Below are 15,349 nucleotides of genomic sequence, written 5' to 3'. Positions count from 1 at the left end.
AGCATGCCTGGGGGTGAGGCTTCGCGAGCTGGGGGCGGGGTTTGTGCGGCTGGGGGCGGGGCTTAGCATGCCTGGGGGTGAGGCTTCGCGAGCTGGGGGCGGGGTTTGTGCGGCTGGGGGCGGGGCTTAGCATGCCTGGGGGTGAGGCTTCGCCGGCTGGGGGCGGGGCTTGGGGAGGGGACCCGGCGGGCTCCGGGCAGAGCGGGTGGCGCGCGGGCGGCGCGGTGACGTCAGCGGAAGCGGCCGTTGCCATGGCGACGGCGGGCGGCGGGATGGCGGCGCCGTGCTGGGTGCTGCGCTGCTGCTCGTGCCGCCTCTTCCAGGCCCAGCAGGTGCGGCCGGGCCGGCACCGGGGCACCGGGGCACCGGGCACCGCGCTGCGGGCCGCGGCTGACCCCCCTCTGCTCCCCTCTAGGCCAAGCGGAGCGCCAAGTGGAGCTGCAGCGTGTGCGGGCAGCGGCAGGCCCTGCTCAAGGTGAGGGCCGCGGCCTCCCCGCGAGCGGCCTCCGCTCCTGCCGGGCCCCCCCTGCCCTCCGCCGTGCCCTCCGCCCTTCCTCTCCCCGCAGGTTTACGGCCGGGGGTCGGGCCGGGACTGCAGGCACCACGTCCAGAAGCTAAACTCGCTGCAGGGCGAGGCGGAGGAGGCGATCGCTCGGACAGCTCGGTACGGGTCGGGGGGGGCGGCCGGGCCACGGCTCCCACGGCCGGCAGCCGAACAGCGCTCACGGCAGGGGGCTGGGCTGGGTGCCGGGCCTGTCCTCCCCTCCCTGTAGCAGGCTGCTTGTTGAGTTAGCGTCCTGGCGTGCTTCTTTTAACAAGGGCTTTCTTCAGATAGGCTTAGTTGGTCATTAGTGTCTGTTCGTTATGCCTTTACCCATGGAACAGGGTTTGGTTTGGTTTTGTGAAGTTGCACTTTCCGATGTGCTGTCTGAGGAGCCAGCTGGCAGTGCCCATCCCTCAGGCTGACAAGCAGCGCCGCTGGGCACCCCGGGGAGAAAATCCTCCGCTCAGCTGGCGCTGCCTCACTGTTGGCATTCGGGGCTTTCACATGGTGAGTCTGCTGAGTAATCCCTGCTATCGACAGAAAGAGTGCAAAAATTTGGACGTAATTCCTGCTGGGCTGGAAAATCTGAGTAGCGCTTTCCTGTTTATTTCATTCCTGAGTCTGTTTATGAATTGCCTTAATCTTGAACTGGTCTTGAACTAGTACCGCTTCCTTTTCGCTCAAGGTTATTTTCAGAACTCAGTCAAAGCCAGTTACATAACTTAGCCTTGTGTATGCAATGCTTCAGGGTTAAGCTTTGGGAGGAGAACTCTGTTCACTTCATCAGAAAGAGTTGGTGTTGCTATTCGCAAAACATAATGAAATAACTTCCCTTTTTTCTTGCTTGGGATAAAATTAGTGGGTTTAAGCTGTTGTCCCAAAAGACATGCTTTTATATCTGTAGTTATGATCAATTAAAATTTCTCATTTCATAATTAGCGTATTAAATAGCTACTCTATTTGTATAGGAGGAAAAGCAGGCTACCCTCTAACTAGATATTTTTTTTCCAGTATTTGGGCAATGTATCTTGCAAGTCCTTGACATCTATGATCTGCTTTTCTGTGGATCCTTGTTGTTTGTTTTTTTTTTAAGGCTTCCTACCCAGTGTTCCTATCCATGCTTTCTATCCAATGTCTTTTCTATGACTAGATGACTTGAAAAATACCAATAAGCAGACTAATTTCTTTGTAAGCTGGACAAGAAACTCCAGCTGCAATTCTGTCTGTTTTAGGTGCATAGAAGAATCTGTAAATGACAATGAAAATATAGCAGCCCATGGTGAAGGCAGTTCAGTCCAGCAGGTAAGATACCTACAAAGCTGAGGTAAGTACCAACCCATGCTGACCTCTGGGTGAATCAAAGTGAAGTCGGAGATCCCTTTATATTGGCTGCTGAGATGACCGTGTGTATGATCAGGCTCCAGCAGAGAGACAGAATGAGGTATATACAGAAACTCTCTGCTCCAAGATACTGAACCTGGGGACAAGTTACAGAAATATGTCCTGGCCTGACTTTTTGAGGCATTCTGCACATACATGAGAATGCTAAAATTGAGAACCTTGTATTTTGCTGTTTTTAGTAATTCTCCAATGTTGTAGGAAGGAAGGGTAGAAGTCAGTCGCTGGAGTAAGTATCTGGACAAGGGCAGTGAAGATCAGGAAGAGGAGGAGGAAAGTACAGAAAGGCAACAGTTCTGTTCCTGGAGAAAGAATGCTGTAGAAGAACGAAGGTACAGAAAGAACTTTTTTTGTAATTCCTGCCTCTGAGTGATGACACTTGGTTTGGGGATGTGGGAGGTATTTCATCTCTGGTAGCTGAACAAAGTACAGGCCGCAATGAACAGCTTGACTTAACCTTTTTATTGCTAGAAGTATGCTTTTTCTGAACAATTCTGGTGATTTGTTTGTGATAAAATTCACAGTGGAGCTCATCAGTCCTCTTTGTGAATGGTTCTTTTGGCCAGGAGACAGCAGAAGAGATTCCTCCACAGTGATGTTCAGGAGTACTCAGAAGAAAACGGAGCTTTCCAGCTTGCCTACCAAGCCAAAAAGGTTAAAACCTCATAAGTATTTTAGCTGTAGAAGATGCTTCCTACGAGTAAAACAAAACAGTGTTCCCCTTGCTTCTTTTATGACGTTGTGATTTTGAAGTTCTGTAAGTCTTCCACTGTTCACGTATTTCAGTAACCAGAGAGGTGAAGACAGTTGGGTTGGGTGTTTCTCTCTGAAAGGTTTCACTCGGGCAAAAGCAATGCCATCTTGTGTAAGCTAAAAGTGGTTGAGCCAGATTCCTCCATCAGCACAGCTGCTCTCTGTGCTGTTTTGCCTGTATTGAGCAGCAGCACTCGTGTGGCTTGCAGTTATGAAGGTTACTGTGATCATCTGCCCTGCCAGGTGACTTGAGTCTTCACAGCCCAGAGTTCATGGGCCTCATGGGCCCACCCAGCGCATTAGACTCAGCTCTGCTTCAGAGTCCTGGTGAAAACTTAAGTATATCTGAAGGACGGGAGTGCTCTTTCTTTGCCTGCTTCTGTGAAGCTTTACTATATATGCTGGATTTATAACTAAGCTCTCTTTCTTGTTACAGCACAAGAAATGTTCGGTAGCCACTCCTGATCAAGATGACGGAGATGATGTTTCTGCAGACAGTATAGTACCTGCTGTCTGTCAGTCCGTAGCGCCACAGGAAAACACACAACCCCCAAGTGCTTGTACCAAACCCTCAAAGTGGGAAAAATTTCTTTCATGTTCTGACAATAGTGAAAATACTGCCAGGGTCACCTTGTCACCACAGGATGGCAGTGGAAGGTTGGGACTACGCAGCACCACTGCAGTAAGTATGGCCACTAGATACTCAGAACAAGCTCAAACTGCTCTACCTCCAAGTACAGGTTTTAAACTTAAAACGTCCACTACTAGCACTGAGGAGCTTGCCTTAGAACCACCTGGCAGCATGCTGTCTGGCATCAGTTGCTCACAAGGGAAGGCTGTATTGGTCAAAGAACCTCAAAGCCAGTTGCTACAGGTTGGAAGTGGTACCCTCGACACTGCTACAGGACCCCCTACAACCACCCCTGTTAAGTGTAACACTGGGCCCAAGCCTAGCAGCATTTCTTGTGAACGCCTCTTCTGCACTGGTGAGGAGTTTGATGATGATTTCTGAGAAATTCAGGCACCTCCTGCGTTGCTTTCCTTTTTGTATGTCTAGCATGTGTTTGGTATATTGAGTACTCAAGGAAGAATTTGAAGTGAAGGGGGCTTTAATTGCACTATTAAAGTTGTTTAAACGCTGTACACTTGTCTTGTGGGAAGAGACCCCTCCAATGGGCAAGTGCTGGGTTTGTGTAGTGTTATCTAGCAAGCATGTTAAAAATAAGAATGGAAGTAGGTCAGCTGGGGGGGAGGAGTGGAACAGGGAGAAGCCTCCCAGCCTCTAAGGATCTCTGACCAGTACAATGAAATGCTGTGATTAACTCCCCATTACAAACTACAACCCTTTTCTTTGTTTAGATCTCCCATAGCAACCCTTTCTTCCAGAGCTGCGGAGCACGCTTCAGAGCCAATGCAGTTGATTTCCCTTCAGTAGTCACTTCAGTAGTGTGTAGCCCTAAGGGTCTGCTCAAGTAAAACCCCCACTACATGCAAAAAAAAAATAGATGTACAGTCCTAGGCTGCCTCCCTGGTGCTGGGAGCTGCTTGGTAAAGTCACATGCTCTGGGCCTAGACTATCTTCCACCCAAGTTCCAGTTAACAGAGTAACACAGCTCTGATCATTAAACACGCAGACTCATCACAAGTGAAAGGCTAGAAGTAGTATTTATTTTTTCCTCCACTCTACAAGCACTTAGGAACATGATAGGAACATGAAACAAACCCTTAGCAGGAAGGAAGATGTATCGCTAGAGTTAATTGTACGGCCTTATCTTGTTTCAGTGAGAAGGAAAGTGCTTTTTGTTATGTAGATTACTACAAGTGAGGAGGCTGCTTGGAATATTGGATGGCATCTAGCGCTGCCCCGATGTCACAGTTCTTTGTCTGCAGAAGTCGAGTGAGCCATCCACCCTCATCAGAGAAACCCATAGAGAGCATCTGGGACAGAGATTCAATCAAGCGAGGATCTGCTTCTGTTGAGAGAGGGAAAGTTTAAAGTTGAAACACTTTATGTAATTAGCAAACCAGCCAAGGCTTTAATACCACTCAGGAGGTAGGCTGGCACTAATCCTAGTAAATCTAGCATAGCTGACAAGTGCTGGAAGATGTTTTCTCCTTTGTCTCCTAGGAGAACAGACATTTTGAAATAAAACATATGTAACCTGCTAAGAAAACTGCGGACTCAGAACCCTGCTGAGTCAGATTCAGCCAGCCTTGCTGTGAGCCTCAGGGCTGCTGGTTTCAGTGAAGTTACACCTGGCATATTAACCAGCTCCTGCCATAGAAGTGTTGTAAGTCACAGGATGTACTGTCTGCATCTTACATTAGAAGACTCTTAAGAGTACACAGCAAGGACAGGACTTGCAATACCACCTTTTTCATGTTGCTTGAATAGTGTATTAGTACTAGTCTGAAGTCTTTAAGACTTAGCTGCCCACATTCAAGCGGAGAACAACCTGCTTCTAACAAGGTGCAGAGTGCTGCCATACCACCTAACAGGTCACCTCTAACTCACGTGAGCTTGGTTCCTACCATCTCCAAGTACATTTGCTTATACTGGGCAAGTTGGCAATTTCTGAGTGGAAGTTACTCTCAATTATGAAACCTACATTCTCATACCTGGTGGGAGATGTGGGTAGAGTGCGGCCTCTCGCAGTCCTGTAGGTCCTGGCTGTGGAGGATCTTGAGATACATCCAGGGAGCTGGGACCCTCTGTCTCTGGCATTTGGAGAGACTGCAGTTCACCTGTGGAAGGATCCACTTCTTTGGAAGACAAGTGGGTCCAGTCCTCATCACCCCCTGATGAGCTGCTAGACTCACTGTGTTCCTGAAATGGGAAGAAACAAAGTCCAGGTGCTGCAGTGCTTTCCAGGTAGGATGCATGCTCCTACTATCTGTAATATGAAGCTTTACATTCACAAGTCCCATCACCTTTGCTGTAAATCAGTACAGCTGAGGTGCTGTGCATCACTTAAGCACTGACTCTCCAATAATCAACCCTACAAAGGCTGAATGGCGTTCTTTTCAATAAAGCCTCAGCATGCACATTAATGCCATGGTTCTTGTACCTGGGTCTGGAAGCTGCCATCTTCCATTTGCGTGGGCACAGGATCTATCACCATGTCTTGTATCTGCTCTGCAACCGTATTTACTACTGTAACAGAATCTGTGCTATTCCAGTATGGTTTGGTCTGAGCGTTCTGGTCAGGAGTACCGCTGCTTGACTCAGCATTGTTCTTCTCCAGATTGGGAGAAAGAGGAGTCACTTTGCTTCTCTGTCCTCCATGTTCCACATCAATATCAACTTCAATACCTAGGAACATATTTCAGACCAAGAAAATCTTACAAGATTTTCAAAAGCAGTCTTAAAGTATGCATTAATCCTAGTATAAATGCTGTAACACTGTAATCTTCCAGTTTCCCGTTTAACATGCAGGAATTGAAGTGGGAAGCACCACATAATCACCTTCCTCTAGATGGGCAGCCATACATTTAAAGTCAAGGCAGAACTTACATATATCTGCATAGCAAGGCACAGCCCCAAGTCACCACTGACTTAATGTTAGTGGTGAAGTGTTAATGAAACCTCTCATTTCCTTCCACAGGAGGACTCTAAAAAGGTACTAAGCAGATGTCCTAAGCCTAGGCAATTTTAGTACAAGGAATGAAGTTAAAGCTTCAAGGCTTAGGAGCATGAAGCGATTCCATCAGCCGCGACAGCTGGCTGCTGCTCCTGTTAGAAGGAGCTAAGCCAGTCTCAGGGATGTGGATGACACCATAAGTAACTTACCCATAGGGCTCAGAAAAGCTGCAACACTCTCCCCAACATTCTTTAAGAAGGTGACATTGGGGTCCTGAGGCGGGCTGTTAGTAGAAGCTTCTAGAAGAACAATTTATATTAGTACATATAGCAGCCCAAAGGAAAATAGCACCTACAGAGCATATCCCCAAGAGTTCTCAGTGCTTGTTTTTCTGAGGAACATCTACACTGCACAAAAGCAGTAAGTAGAAAGACCACATCTAACTCTGAGCCACCTCTGGAACAATAAACCAGTGGCATTAGCATTGTTAAGGCTCATTAGCCATGCTGAAAGGCAGATCTAGAGCACAGTAGTGACATGCTTGAGCTAACAGCTCTGCTTGGTTTCATTTTAAGTAGTCTCTCTACAGCCTCATCTATTGCATGGGCCCTAAATACACCTTAAGAGAAACTGCACTCTGTCCCAAAATGTCCTTGTTATTTTAAGCAAATTAGATTAGTTCCCATGCCTTTTTTTTTCCCACCCAGATTCCACACTGCTGCAGAGTCCCACCTACTCCAGCTCCTCCACCACCACCTTGTTTACCAGAGCATCTCCTCTCACCTTCCGCAGCAGGTGGACTGGAGGCAGCAGCACTGGCTTGGGCTCGTTCCGAGTTTTGGCATGGACCTGCAGGGCCAGGATACCCCCAGCAGTGCATCCACGGGAAGGGTGGAACACCATGCCGCATTTTACGGAGCCAGCGTCCTCGGGGAAGCCACTGTGAAGGGTAATGTTCATGTGACCGTGTTCATGCAGACGGATTCCAAGTAAATTAAGCTTAGTGCTTACATTTGGGGAATATCCCATGCATTAGTCCCACTCCATAGATTTTACTCACCTCAAACGGATTTAGCAGTGGACTTTGAAACATCACCATGTTGTGCTCCTTGTGGATGCCTTTACCCTCACAGGTGCTGCACAGGTCATAGTCTGGACAGACGGTGCACTTGAATCTAGCACCCACCACCGGCCCTTCGCAGCCATCACAGATGACATTGGGGTGCACCATATCACGGGGAGGCTCCTGGCTGCACTGCGAGCGATGCTCCCGCCTGCACTCCTTTTTCTCTATTAAGCAAAGGGAACTTTGCATCAAGAACGAGGTTACTATTTAAAGGTTGGAAGTCGGGCAGAGGAGAAGGAAACACAAACAGCCCTTGTCACAGCAGTATTGACTTACTAGCTCAGTTTACTTTTACGCTGGCTGCCAAACACAAGCTGGGGGCACGTAAGAGAACTTAAACCAAGCATGAGGGGGTTTCACAGACATACCTGCTCCTCAAATTGAGCATACCTCATCCCTAGCACTATCTTTCCATATTTATTTTAGATTAGCACAGCACCACCCCATTTGGCGTCTCGTCCTACCTCCCTAAGCTCTGCGAGGACAGAATGTTTCTCGAGAGGAAGTTCGGAAGGAGTGCCAGGAGGCACAGCAGATGAGCACGGAGATGAGCGACAGCCCGTGTGAGTCAGTAGGTGAGCTGCTAATAAAGCTCTGCAGGTGTCTAAGCGAACAGAAGGGACTAGGGCACAACAGCACACTGACAATTACGCTGGCATGTGGGCTTCCTAGCGTGTCCCTGTGACTGCTGAGGACACCAGTGGTGGGAAGGTCTTCCAGGGAGGGGGCTATCACTGTGCCAGGAGTGACACAGCTAAGAGGAGGCCTGGGGTCTGCCCACCTCCCCTCAGCAGCTTGGGCTCCCCTCCAGCCCCCTCCCCACCCCTCAATTCACCTCCCCGGGGAGCCGCAGCTTACATCAGAGCCGTGCCTTGCCTCCCCCGGTAGCCGTTACCTTTGATGTAAACGCGAAAGACGCCGTCCCGCACGTAGGGCATGGCCAGCTCCAGCTCCTCGTCGCTGGAGAACGCGATCAGGTCCCCGTCCTCATCTGCAGGGGGGGACGGGCAGGGTCAGGCTCCCGGCCGGGGGGGGGGGACACCCCCACCACCCCCCGGGCAAACCCCCCCCCGTCCCCCCTCACCCCGGTAGTGCAGCCGGAAGGCCGGCGGCGGCCCGGCCCGCAGCAGCCCCTGGAAGAGCTCGGCCACCCTCTCGCAGACGGCCTGGTAGCGGACGGGGGGCGGCAGGGAGAAGCGGCGGATCTCGCGGGCCGCCTCCTCCTTGCCCAGCAGGTAGGCTTTCACCGTCAGCGCCGCCATGGCTGTGGCGCAGCAGGAATTGCCGCTGGGACGGGGCCGGGCGGGGCGGCTCTGCACGGAGCGGCGCGGGGCGGGGCAGGTGCCGGGCCGCGCGCGCCCCCCCCCCGCCTTATAGCGCCGCCGCCGCCGCGCCACGCCCCCTGCGCCCGAGCTCCGCCCCCAGCCGCGCGCCACGCCCACTTGTCCATATATGGCGCGCCCTCGCCCTCAGGCCACGCCCACTTGCCCGTATGTACCGCCGCCTTGTCCCCCCAGGCCACGCCCATTTGCCCATATGCGTCGCCCCCTTGGTATCAGGCCACGCCTCCTTTTCCCTCATGCCCCGCCCCCAGTGGTTAGGTAAGGCTGGATCCACCACTATCGGGTCCCTTCGGTGCTAATTTCCTCGCAGCCCAGGGCCCTCGGAGCCTGGTTCTTGTTGGTCCCCTTGGCCTCAGCGAGGGTCAGGTTGGAAATTCAGAACCATTTCTTCTCGGAAAGAGCGGTCGGGTGTTGGGACGGGTTGTCCAGGGGGGTGGTGGGGTCACCGTCCCTGGGGGTGTTCAAGGGAAGGTTGGACGGGGTGCCTGGGGACGTGGTTATTGGGGGACATTGGCGGTAGGGGGATCGTAGCGTCCTAGAATCATTAAGGTTGGAAGAGACCTTCAAGGTCAGCTGGTCCAACCATCACCCTACCGCCAATGTCACCCACTAAACCATGTCCCTAAGGATGGTCGAACCAGGTAATCTTGGAGCTCTTTCCCAACCCTAATGATTCTAGGATTCTATAATGAAAACCTAGGGAACACATGTCAAGAGTTACCGTCCTTCACAACCGAGAGAGGGAAAGTTTTCACCTCCATGGTGGGGAGGTAGCGTATATCTTGACCTGCAGTACCTATGCTAAAGCACTGGGCCACACGGGGACTTTTTTGGCACACGCTTGGCGATTTTGAAATCACAACCCTTTTCTGGAAAGCAGTATTTATAGTACAAAGGGTTGCCCTTTCTAACTTTAAGTATTTTCTACGAACGTTGATTTCTGTGCATGATGTGGCCATTACTTCACCATGAGGTGATGAGTTAAAGTTTAAACACCAGATGATTCATGTTTAGACATGAATGCTGCTGCTCAGGGAAGGTTTCACAGCACAAAATACTGAGAGATTTGGGTGCGCACCTTCCCTTTCATCTCTTTGCTGTGTCTATCCTTATTTCTGGAAATGTTGGTGAAGTTTGCTAGGTTGATATCATTGTGTGTTTTTGTTTTGTTTTGTTTTTCCATAAAATCTGAAGAGGGGCAGGCAGTAGCAGGGCACGCAGTACAGGACTCTGTGGTGAATCTGCCTTGCCAAGCATCACCTCCAGCACAGCCATCTCATGCCCTATTTCTGAAGACCCCAACGGCCACTTTTGGTCTCATTTACAGAGCCAGAGACCTGTCTTTTGGGAACCAGCTCCGTCACAGTCATTCCTGAGGCACCGAGTTGCTCTCGTGCTGGCGGGGCCGATTCCTTACTCCCCTCTCCATCACCCTGCCCGGGTGTTTGAGGCACCATGGGCTGTCTCCAGGCTTCTGGGTCTTTTCATGCTGGTTTTGCCCCCAGATTAATAGATAAATTTATAATTATCAGTCGATGCACCACGTTAACACCAGAAATCCTACTTTTCCTCCTTGTGAACTTTAATCCAGCTGGCAAATATGGAAGAGGCCAAAAGCCAGGGAGAATTTCCCTTCTCCTGGTGGCTTCTGCTGAGTCACGCTCAGCTTTCTGGCCGTGACATCATGCACTTTTTTCAAAACATAAAGAAAACAAGGCTTTCACCAGTCTGTGATTAACTTAGCTCACCGATCACGGGACAGGGTGACTCAGCGTGTCCCCTCCTCCTCCTCCTCCTCCTCCAGGTCGGGGATTTCCTCCCAGCATTTCCTAGTGCCCAAGCCCTTGGATGTGCCCTCGGGGATTCTCAGCGCCCGGAGGGAGATGCAAGGAGCTGGGCTCTATTCCCATGGCACTCACCAAACGTGTCCTTCTGCCTCCACAGCTGGACGGACGGACGGATGTCTCCCCACCAAACCCTGCCTGCGCACAGCTCCGCAGCCTGAGATTTGGCTGGAGCTCGAATTAGCCTGGGGCGTTTTTCCCTCTGTTTTCTGGAGGACCCGGGTGTGGGATTCCCAGCGTGAAGAACTGGCCTCGTGGATGTTTTCTTATGGTTCTTTAGGAATTCCATAGCGTTCGATCGCAGCAACCCCTGCCAAAAAAAGCGGTTTGGCAACCCTAGTTTCTGAGCAGCTACACAGATGGATGTAGCAGAGGGACAGCAAAGGGGATGGGAAAAAAGGTGTTCAAGTTGAAAATATCGAAGTTACAGAGGAAGGGCTCAAAAAGGAGCAGTTAGCATCCCTGCAGTTCTCTGCTTTCTCTCTCCACCCACTTTCTGCTGGGAAGTGTTTAAAAATATTTGGTGAGATGCTTGCTCTGAGGGCATGATCACCAGCAGTGCTCCTTATGGCCAAGCTTTTCGTGCTGACAGCGAAGTCCCGGTGGGACTGGGTGGGGGAGAGGAGGGGGTCTGCTCTTTTCCACGCTTGCAGACCGCAACAGAGGCTGCTGGTAATTTCTCAGAGGGAATTATTCTCTAACTCACAGCTTTGGCTTGAGGCCCCATCAGTTCCCCGTCACTACCCAAGGGGGCTTCTGTTTGGTGGGGCAGGGGGGTGCCCCCCACGGACCCCTGGCCCTGGAGGGACGGCGCGGCACCCCGCAGCAAGCAGGCGCCAGCTCTTTCCGGAGGCTTCTGAAGAGGCACAGGATCCTCTGGATGTGCGGGGTCAGACAGTGGTGACTCAGTCCTGTCCCGTGACAGCTTCCTTTCTCCTCCAGCCCAGCGGAAACGCTGCTCGTCTGCTTCTGTGCTGGTTTCAGCCGATGCCAGAGGCCCCGGTGTTGCTGCAGGATGCTCGGGGCACCCGGCCCTGGAAGAGCTCCCGGCCGAGCCAAGCTGGGCCGTGAGGGTCGGTCACGCTCACCGTACATTCAGCCGTCTCCTGCTGCTGTGAGTTTAGAAATATATACATATTTGTATACATCTGTGCACATAAATATGCATAATACGTTAATATAGAAATCTAGCTCTTTTTAATATAGAAATATCGCTCTTCTTAGGTGAAAGGGTCATAATCAGAAACATTGCTGTGGAAAACTGGACGCAGAAATCTGCCTTTCTCTACAGTGCAGGTGGAAGGGAAAGCCACGCTGGGTTTTTGCTGTCTCATTTTCGAGGTTAGGTTTTCCTGAAGGTGAGCTTTGAAATATCAGGGTGTTTACACAGAATATCTCTTTCAACACCGTTTGTCATTGGTGTAACGTGAAACTTCTTTTTAAGGGCAGAAGACGCTGGCACTGAGAGGAGCAGATAGGAAAAATGAGCAGATAGCAGGCACAAAGTAGAAGCATGCAACCTGTGTTGTGCAACTACGTCAGAATTTCGTGTTTACACAGGTGAGATGGCAGTTTTTGCAACCTGGAGGGAGCCTTACTTTCAGAACATGATTTATGGCTTTTGCCCCGAATTAAACCATTAATGAGTAAAACAAGTCCTCATGATGTTTGAACACAGTGACCCATAAACACACAGGAAATGAAATGGCTGTGTTTTCGGACGAAATAGCACTCGTGCTTTGTGCAAAGCAGCCCAGGAAGGACAGGGCCCGACCTGCTTGCAGCTGGGCCGGAGTCAAGCTCCGGAGCCAAGCTCTTCAGAGAGCAAGATAAAATCAGCTATAAATCTGGATTATATTTTCTATCTAGACCTAATATATATTTTCTCTTTTTAATTTTTGTAAAGGCCTCGGGACCTGTGGATTGCTTTCGGAGTGCTTGCAGCAGACAGCCCTTGTTTCTGCAGCGTGCTCAGTACGGCCAACATCACCTGGTCAAAGATCATGAGATCACCTGAAAAAACAGGTTCTCTCTGTTTATTTGCTTTTTGGGGTTTACAGTCTTTGCAGTTCACATTTTAAACTTTGCTCTGAAAAAGCACCCAGAAGGTTCAAAACTTACCCATTTTTTTTTAACAGAATAAAGGCAAAACCGAGGTGGGGGAGGGCCTTTGAGAGTCAATGTGAACTTTGCCACACTGATACAACCAGGCTGACAGTTTTGCTCAGTCTCTCATTTCTTCCAAGAGAGCCCAAGGTTTTTTGTCATGCAATGGTGGTGTAAAGCTCATTCATTTCTTCAGACTTCCATGAAGACAATGTATAACAGCAGAAATTAGATTAAGCTTTATTCTTGGGGAGAAGCCTACTTAATTTTCTTGTGGGAATTATTAACGTTATTCTTTCCCGCTGCATGTGTACCACCTACCCCATGCGGTAGGAGCATTTTGCACATCTGAAAATAAGCACTCAGCATCATAATGCGCCATGGTATTTGACTAAACTTGGACGGCCGTAGGATTTCACGCGCCTTTCCCACAAGAGCTATTATGCACCTGCTACCCCTGGAGAGTTTCCCCCATTAATTGCTGCAATGCTGCAACCCCCTCGCAGGCTGTGGGGTTTTGCACATGGCTTTAGGGCGAGCAAGCAGAGCGGCTGGGGGTCGCTTGCTTTTTCTAGTACTGAAAATGCTGGTGCTGCTGCTCTCCCTGGGGCTGAGCAAAATCCCACATCCTTGGGTGCCCCAGCCCCGCTCCATCGATGCTGGGTGCCCAGCGGCTCCCGGAGCGCTCCCCCTGCCGGCTCCTCCTGCCAGAGGCTCGCTGCCATTTCAAGGTTTGAAAATGGGATTTATTGTACAAACTGGACAAGTGGCTATGGATGCGGGGCCGCCTCCTGCGGGCAGGGGCTGTGGCTGCCTTCCCCCGTGTGCACAGGTTGCTGCCACCACAGCGATGGCCCAGCACAGGGACAGACCCTGAGCATCACCCGTGCTGCTGTGCTTGGCACGTGCAGGCCTTGCTTTGCATCGCTGTTTGATCGCTCCAAACATTTCCAGCAGCAGACTTTGATCACTGAAAGGCAGTCCTACAGCATCTGCGCGATTTTTAATGGTTAAGAGAGCTCCGGGGAGCGAAGCAGGACGGCTGCAGCCACACTCCTGCCAGCAGGTGTGACCGCACGCAGCGCAGCAGGGGCAGGTTTGGGTGGCAGAGGGGCGTGTACTCATCATTTTGAGCCCAGCCTCACTGTACAGCTCTCGTTGCCCACAATGAAATAAAGCAGCAGCCGTTCGCAGAAGAAAGCCCAACCAAAGTACCATTTACATCCCATTCCTTCCGCCCTTCACCCCGGCCAGCAGCTTAAGGCCATAACCACCGAATGCCGAGCCCTTCGGAAGACAGATGCCGGCCTACGAGGCCACAGCATCCGCCTGCGATACTCCCCTGGCGTCGGCTGGCTCTCAGGCTGTTCCCTTGGCGGAGGTGGAGGGCTCCTGCGGGACCCCCAGCCCGGGACCCCCACCCGGGACCCCCAGCCTGGGATCGGGCCCGGTGCCCGCATCCCTCCCCCTGCCTCCCGCATCCTGCCCACGGGGGCCAAGCTCCCACCAGGGACACCCCCACGGGGGGGTCTCCCCCCCCCCCCGCCCCCCCCTCCCCCCCCTCCCGTGCCCGACCCCCCACGCGCGTGCCCGCGCTCTGCCCCCTCTCCCTCTCCCCCTCCCGACTCTCCCCCAGCCCCCCCCCCCCCCACCTTTCCCCGCACGGGGGCGCTCCCCACCAGCGCCCACCCCTCCCCTCCCCGACCACGCCCCCCTTTAACCCCGCCCCCTTTCAACCCCGCCCCTTTAAGCCACGCCCCCTTCGCCCGGCCCGGCCCGGCCCGGCGCGGCGGCTGGGTGCGGGCTGCGCGCCCCCGCTCCGCGCTCGCCGGGGCCGCGCCGCCGCCGCCGCCGCCGCCGCCGCCGGGCCATGCGGCCGCCCCCGGCGGGCAGGAGGCGATGAGGCTCCGCGGCGGCACGGCGCTCACCCTGCTCCTCGGCTGCCTCTGCGCCCTGCTCTCGCTCTCCTGGTACGGAGCCTTCGGCGGGCACAAAGGTAAATTTGGGGGGGGGGGGGCCCGGTACCGCCCCGGGGTTGGGGGGTGGGGGAGGGGGGGGGTCTGCGGGAGGTGGAGGGGTGCCGGGAGCCAGCCCCGGCTCGGTGCTGGGGATGCGGAGCTGCGGGGGGTTGTGGATGGAGCCCCGGGGGGGTCCGGGTCCTTGGGGGGTCCTGCCTCGGGGGGATGCTGTAGGGACCCCCCCCGGTACGGTAGGACCCGGTGGGATCCCGACCCGGTGGGGTCCTGCGCGCCCTGACCCTGGCACTGCACATCCCCTGCGGGGTGCTGCAGCCTGGGGGGGGGGGGAGTGGGGGTCCGGGGGTCCCGAGGGCGCTTTGGGTTTTGCTGCTGTGACGCGCCTCGTCCCCACGCTCACGGTGAGAACCTCTGCGGGCAGTAGGAGCCCCTGGGTCCACATCCCCGTGGAGAGGTGGGACCCCGGCGCTTCGGCACCCTCGGGTGCTGGGGGGTCCTGGGGAGCCAGAGGTGAGGGGGAGCCCAGCACCGCTGCTGCTGCTGCTGCCGCCGGGGGCTTCGGAGGCAGCGCCCTTCCTGTGCCGCACGCAGCTCTCGGGGCTTGGTGCTGCAGCTGGGGAACTTGCTTGGGACAGGTTGGGATCAGCCCTACAGCACGAGGGCTGTCGGCTTCGTCGC

General features: G+C 53.1%; 3 protein-coding genes across 10 annotated transcripts in view; 2 read left to right on the top strand and 1 right to left on the bottom strand.

The window, feature by feature from the left end:
- Positions 1–217: 217 nt before the first annotated feature.
- On the top strand, positions 218–3,836 carry MRNIP (MRN complex interacting protein). The gene is made up of 7 exons (XM_035570930.2): positions 218–332; positions 416–475; positions 567–664; positions 1,777–1,846; positions 2,144–2,274; positions 2,509–2,596; positions 3,132–3,836. The coding sequence occupies exons 1-7, from the start codon at positions 252–254 to the stop codon at positions 3,705–3,707; spliced, it is 1,104 nt and encodes a 367-aa protein (XP_035426823.1). The 5' UTR covers positions 218–251; the 3' UTR covers positions 3,708–3,836.
- Positions 3,837–4,341: 505 nt separating this feature from the next.
- On the bottom strand, positions 4,342–11,479 carry SQSTM1 (sequestosome 1). Of its 6 annotated transcripts, none has more exons than XM_050713707.1 (9): positions 11,296–11,331; positions 10,665–10,899; positions 8,298–8,393; positions 7,337–7,566; positions 7,060–7,216; positions 6,486–6,575; positions 5,764–6,008; positions 5,315–5,522; positions 4,342–4,668 (listed from the first exon to the last, which is right to left on the bottom strand). In XM_050713707.1, exons 1-9 carry the CDS (start codon positions 11,314–11,316, stop codon positions 4,511–4,513), a joined length of 1,440 nt encoding a protein of 479 aa, XP_050569664.1. In that variant the 5' UTR covers positions 11,317–11,331; the 3' UTR covers positions 4,342–4,510. The 6 variants fall into 6 exon arrangements, with proteins under 6 accessions (XP_050569664.1, XP_050569665.1, XP_050569667.1 ...); XM_050713708.1 differs by having other exon boundaries at positions 6,486–6,572; XM_050713710.1 differs by lacking the exon at positions 6,486–6,575 and having other exon boundaries at positions 11,296–11,479.
- Positions 11,480–11,555: 76 nt separating this feature from the next.
- MGAT4B (alpha-1,3-mannosyl-glycoprotein 4-beta-N-acetylglucosaminyltransferase B) overlaps positions 11,556–15,349 on the top strand; it is a 47,191-nt gene continuing 43,397 nt past the window's right edge. The window contains exons 1-4 of one of the 3 annotated variants that reach the window (XM_035570925.2): positions 11,556–11,703; positions 11,814–11,947; positions 12,039–12,149; positions 12,496–12,614. In XM_035570925.2, coding sequence (XP_035426818.1) covers positions 12,103–12,149; positions 12,496–12,614 — 166 coding nt within the window. In that variant the 5' untranslated portion in view covers positions 11,556–11,703; positions 11,814–11,947; positions 12,039–12,102. Of the gene's footprint in view, positions 11,704–11,813; positions 11,948–12,033; positions 12,150–12,495; positions 12,615–14,507; positions 14,692–15,349 lie in introns of those variants that run through there. The other 2 variants (XM_035570924.2, XM_035570926.2) reach the window with 2 other exon arrangements.

The sequence above is a fragment of the Cygnus atratus genome, chromosome 14 (genome assembly GCF_013377495.2).
Source record: "Cygnus atratus isolate AKBS03 ecotype Queensland, Australia chromosome 14, CAtr_DNAZoo_HiC_assembly, whole genome shotgun sequence".
Lineage (NCBI taxonomy): Eukaryota > Metazoa > Chordata > Aves > Anseriformes > Anatidae > Cygnus > Cygnus atratus.
This window is presented reverse-complemented; position numbering and strand designations above follow the sequence as displayed.

Bases quoted from the DNA above. Each gene is read 5' to 3' on its own strand.
- MRNIP (XM_035570930.2), top strand. From the start codon at position 252: ATGGCGACGGCGGGCGGCGGGATGGCGGCGCCGTGCTGGGTGCTGCGC. The intron at 476-566 runs GTGAGGGCCGCG...CTCTCCCCGCAG, and splicing joins AGCGGCAGGCCCTGCTCAAG to GTTTACGGCCGGGGGTCGGG. The intron at 2,597-3,131 runs GTTAAAACCTCA...TTCTTGTTACAG, and splicing joins TTGCCTACCAAGCCAAAAAG to CACAAGAAATGTTCGGTAGC.
- SQSTM1 (XM_050713707.1), bottom strand. From the start codon at position 11,316: ATGGGGCCTCAAGCCAAAGCT. The intron at 10,900-11,295 runs GTGAGTTAGAGA...TTTTTTTGGCAG, and splicing joins TGGGGCCTCAAGCCAAAGCT to GGGTTGCTGCGATCGAACGC. The intron at 7,217-7,336 runs GTGAGTAAAATC...TACCCTTCACAG, and splicing joins CACTGCTAAATCCGTTTGAG to TGGCTTCCCCGAGGACGCTG.